The sequence below is a fragment of the Triticum urartu genome, chromosome 6, assembly GCF_003073215.2.
Source record: "Triticum urartu cultivar G1812 chromosome 6, Tu2.1, whole genome shotgun sequence".
In the NCBI taxonomy this organism is placed as follows: Eukaryota; Viridiplantae; Streptophyta; class Magnoliopsida; order Poales; family Poaceae; genus Triticum; species Triticum urartu.
This window is the reverse complement of record NC_053027.1, coordinates 523,119,218-523,124,783: the sequence shown is the minus strand read 5'-3', so window position 1 is coordinate 523,124,783 and position 5,566 is coordinate 523,119,218. Positions and strand designations below refer to the sequence as shown.

Sequence of the window (5,566 nt, the reverse complement as noted above, 5' to 3'; positions counted from 1 at the left end):
GCAAGTGCGCATGAGTTGAAGCTGCCGATGATCGTTCATCTCTCCGTGTTCTGCAATAGTTCAATGTTCGCAAGCATGGATTTGGGCGCGTGGTGATGTCCACATCAGGGATCACACAAGTTGCTGCCTCCAGGAATGTGTACCATGGAACTGTTGATTTCATTTCCCCGTGACCAGGTGTGTGTGTGTGTACCCCTCCGTGAAACATCGTTTCTTTAAAGGGGCGACGGCAACACGGTCACTTTGACTTGGTGGTGCCTTTTGAGCACCTGATTTTGAGCTCCGTGGTTAAAACCCCAAGTCTGACCTTCCATGGTTGCACCTCACAATGGCGATGTTTATGTATTGTGTCCTTGTTAAAGACATTGCTTTGGAGTCTGCTGAGACGTTCTCTTCGGAATGAAAACTCGGATCTCACCCTCAGTGATTGGATCCGACAATGTCGGTGCGTACACATCGTCTCATTCCTAGAGATGTTGCCTTTGGAGAACCTTTCTTGTAGTTCGTGTGCTTTCAAGGACGATGGGTGAGGTTCCTGCTTATCTGCTGTGAGTTGTTGGTTGTGTCAGCTTTATTTCCCCGTCTTGTTCTTTTAATTCTTTTTGGTTGTGTGCATACTTGGTGTTTCAATTTGGTCTTGATATTACGTTCTTGCAGAGGTCGGATGTAATTGATATATCTTGATATTAATATATTATCCTTTGTAGAAAAATATACATGTAATAGAAAGGAGGGTGCAGACATTGGATGAACTATTATTAGCATATTTACTTAATCATTTGCTCGATCACTGAACGATAGAACAAGAACAATGCAGACTATTTTGTATATTGTCTTTAATCTGAAGTTCTAAACTACTGAATAAAGTTGCAGTGGCATGGGAGCCATTGAAATATCCCCTTGAACCGAATTTTGCTTCCTACAGATTTTTTGTCAAGATACTCAGACTTCTTGTATTAAAATTTACCCTGAATTGTTGTAGTACAGTTTACCTTGTTGTACTAAAATTACCTTGCTACTAAAATTTCACACTGTTGTACTAAAATTTGCCTTGTTAATGTGGTACTAAAATTTAACTATTGAGTAGGAAGGAAGAGCTCAAGGGAGCAAAAGAAACAAGGAGAAAGGAGCCCTCAAGAGAAGAAACTCAAAAATCCAAGATGCGACCTTCGCATTGCTCACAAATCTTAACTAGTAACCACTACTTGATTTGTGATGGCATTGGACTAGACACATAACGTCTAGTTCTATAACTGTATAAGTAGTATACTTGATGTCTATGCTGTTCATCTTTTAACTTGTTCGCTGAATTGGTTTGATTTGAATTATATATGATGGAATTTAGTTCTATTTTTTTTACAGAGGGTGCTTTATCGAAATTCAATCATTGGGTTTCACAGCAGTTGCTTGGATTTGGGAGACGAAAATAGTGGGTGGAGGAAGACAAGAGCTATTTAGCGGTACAAAAAAGTTGGTTATATTTTATCTAATGTGCATGTCCATCATACCAAAGATATATATTTGACATAGTTAATACTGAACCATTAGAATATTTATGCCCAATTGCCCACGTTGCAAACATAAGAAAATTGGTACCCTTAAGGTTGCATGGACTAGGAGGGTCCAAAAGGTGGATGCATTTGGATTATGTCCATCCTCTTCCGTGGAGCGTTTGAAGTCCTCCATCTCTTAGGATTTGGGACTGAAATCTACATTGTATCTTCTCTTTTGAAATGAGGGGACCGGTTGGACTTAACGAGTAGGTCGTAGGTCATGAGTGTTGTTGACTTGGAATTCAAATTGAGGCTTTCATATCTATAGATGTTTGCCTCGGTTTGTGCTATTCGAATAGGCTTCACTATTTATCATTCATTCTTTTTTCAATCCAATCCCCGAAGAACGGCCATCCTTGCTGGAAGTAGATCTCCTTGCACCATTTGGCATAAGCGCATGGATTGCCACAGGTTGGTTGTATCCTCATCATTTGCTAGCTTTGTTTTGATTTTTCTCAACCAAAATTCAATAATCCCACAATAAAGGTGCCCCCCCCAGTTGCTGAATATAAGATTTTCATTTTGGGGGAAAAAATACAAGAAATTCGTTACGAAGTTATCCATCCTAAGTGTAAAACCGAATGGCAATTGGTGCCATGGAGCGCGTCTACCGCACTAGTAGTATGTAATCGGTCTTAGCGCACATGTCACGATGTTTTTTGCAATATAAATTTAACTTATTTGAAAATTGCGTAGTAAGCCAATAGCAACTTAGCAAGTTACATGTCTTGTCGATGTGATATAATATAATTTACTTGCCATGATTTGTGAGTTACATGAAAAGAGATACTATTCAGAATCGGAAAACAACATGTGCTGCAGGCCTCGAAGCCTGATTTTGGTTGCCTTTTATTCTTGCAGGGGCTACTTATCTCCATGCATACTTATTCGGTGCAACGAGCATAATTATGTGTAGCATGCGGTCATCTCGAGAACGATCAGTCTTGGCAGCCGACGAACTCGTAGTCGACGAGGAGGTGGCCGTTGGCCACGCCGCCTCCGTCGGTGTCGATCTGCCGGAACACGGCGACGTCAAGGTCGAGCCCGCCGTTGTCGCACTGGTCCACCACCCTCGCCACCGTCCTCGCCCCCGTCGCCCTGTTCGTCACCTGGCGACAGTGTCCCGCCGATCAAACAACACGCGATCCATAATAAAGCTAACCATTTTCTCATGCAAACCATCCATGGACGGAGATCGGCAAGCATATGAGTACGTACCTTGAGGCAGCGACCGCAGGACGGCCGGCCGTGCGCGCCGGCGGGGCCGCAGAACGCCGTCCAGCCATACCTCTGCCGCCACGCCAGCGGCTTGTCGGCGTACCACGTCGCGCAGTAGACGCTGGCCACGCGCAGGTCCCAGTTGATCTTCTCTGGGTTGTAAAGGTTGTACGTCGCCGCCACGCCGCTCGCCTTCTGCGCCGCCGCCCCGTTGGCGGACAGGCAGACCACGACCAATGCCACGAGAACCAGCACCGACACCGGCATTCTTGCGCCAGCGGCGGCGACCACCGTTGCCGTGCCTCTTTCTAGCTAGTTACTGCCGCAACTAGTTATTGGTGCCTAATTGGACAACCAGCTGCTGCTAATGTGGTACTTGAGTAGTTGTGTATTGCTCAGTTTGTGACCGGCCGTATTTATAGACTCTGGTTCTGACATCAGCTTCAAGCCTGGGGATTGTAATCATCGCCTTCACTTGATCATAATTTTTAATCTCAGTAAGCACCTCTGCACCTAGAGTATATATCAAGTTAGTAGTTTATTCGATGATACATAAGTGGTTACACAAACTATGCTTTGCTCACTTAAACTCATGCTGTGAGCTTGTTGTTTAACTTTTCCAAGATACTTAGATATCGAGGTAAATACACCACGGGTCATAGAACTTGCACGCAATGGTTACTTTGGTGCACAAAGTTGCAAAATACGTGTTTGTAGTCACTAAACTTGTGAGACCGTTCAAATACAGTCACCCTCCCCGTACGCGGGCGTATCCATCTACACCAGTATGGCACGGGCCACTGTCAATGACACATGGACGCGTTATCGCACAAAACCCTTGCTTCTTTTTCTTTTTGTGCAAAAAAAGTCAACCACCGATGGGACCTAACTCTCAGGATGAGCGATAATTTATCCAAAAAAAGTATGACGACCAGGTCTCAAACCCTCGACCTAATGCTAGAACAATACACGTCCCAGCCACTGCACCACATGTATGTACAGAACCATTATGGATAACTACATTTAATGTACAAAAACAGAAACACTCATGGAGCAGAAATGGTCTGCGGTCCACGCGAGCTATTTTGCATTTGTTTATTTTTACAAAAATTTGTAGACAGTATGTAAATTATAATGCCAATAATAAGATAACTTTCAAATATTGTGCATGTATTATTCTTAAATAATACTTATAAATTATAAAAATGTTTGTATAAAAATAACAGAAATAATTTTTAAAATATTCATAATTCAAAAAATGTGCATCTTTTAGAAATATTCATAACTAAAAAAATGTTGTATCGTTAAACCTATTCGTGTTATTTTAGAAATTCATGGATCATAAAAAATTGTTCATGTATTATTTCCAAATAATATTTATGAATAATAAAAATATTATTATTATTATAATACTAATAATTTTTAAAATTAAATTCATAAACTATTTTAATTATACAATCATTTCAATAATTATATGCACATTTTGTATAGTTCAATGTTTGTATAGTTTACAATATTCATAATTTAAAATCTAAACTGTTGGTATGAATATTTAATCGTGTATAATATTTAAATTTTAATTTTGTTGATATAAGTCATTAGTAAAACAAGTTAATATTTATATTACATTAAATAAATATTTTTTATTTTAAAAATATTTAAACTTTATAAAAGATTATTTGTGCAATTCAAAATATGTACATGCGTTAAAAAAAGTTTAAACACTGTAAAAAATATTTGTGTTAACTAAAAAGTGTACATTGCATTAAAAAATGTTGACACATTATATATATATATATATATATATATATATATATATATTCGTGCAGTTTACACAATGTACAATTATGTTCGCATAGTTCAAAAAACTGTTCGCGTAGCTTTTTTAATGCACGAACATATTTTGAATTACACAAACATTTTTTTACAATGTTTAAACAGTTTTTAAAATGGCACGTATTTACATAGAACAAGAGTGATAAAAAACATATACATTGTTTGTCCACAAACTACATCACATGTCGCAGTTGCCTGGTGGTTAGCTTATGCGCGAGTGAATCACCATGTCATAGGTTCGAACCCGCCGGTTGCGCAGGTTATTAGATAGATTTCTTCATTAAAAAATTTCAGCCTGCGTTGATAAGATGTACAAGGTTGCCGTGCTAATTAATCATTAGGTACTGTTGTTGTGGTGGTTGTCCAAGCGAGCCACCCAGTAATACGTCGTGGGATCGAAATCCCTCCACTGTTTTTTTTATTTGAGGGGCTTCCTATGTAAATAAAAGAAGAGCTGAGGGCTTTTCTACAAAAAACTATCATACAAGAACATTTACAGCGGCTTACAGCGGGCCCATGTCATGCTGGCAACTATGAATACGCATACATACGGTGAGAGTGACTGTATTTGAACGACCTCGCAAGTTTAGTGACCACAAACAAGTATTTTGCAACTTTGTGCACCAAAGTGACTGCCATGTGAAAGTTCTAAGACCTTTGATGTATTTACCTCTTAGATATTTAACGATTTCTCCTTATGTTGCTTAGATGATGTGAGTGCGCCAAATCTTTGCCTTGGTTGATTGTGACCTTTGTCAATTCCAAGTTGCTCATTGGACAATGGTGCTTCAAAGAATTTTATGCCAATAATTTGTGCTCAGTGTTGACACTGGCCTCTCCTTTTTTTTTCATTTGCAACTGATTCACCTTGTGTTCTTCGTAAATATCGTTGCAGTCCGCCTAATGTTTCTAGAATAATCAACAACCAATGAAGTATATTTACATCCTAATGTTACTTC

General features: G+C 39.4%; 1 protein-coding gene across 1 annotated transcript; it reads right to left on the bottom strand.

Moving 5' to 3' along the window:
* Window positions 1-2,491: 2,491 nt before the first annotated feature.
* LOC125512629 (pathogenesis-related protein PR-4-like) lies at window positions 2,492-3,038 on the bottom strand. The gene is made up of 2 exons (XM_048677730.1): window positions 2,772-3,038; window positions 2,492-2,662 (listed from the first exon to the last, which is right to left on the bottom strand). The coding sequence occupies exons 1-2, from the start codon at window positions 3,036-3,038 to the stop codon at window positions 2,492-2,494; spliced, it is 438 nt and encodes a 145-aa protein (XP_048533687.1).
* Between the last annotated feature and the right edge of the window lie 2,528 nt (window positions 3,039-5,566).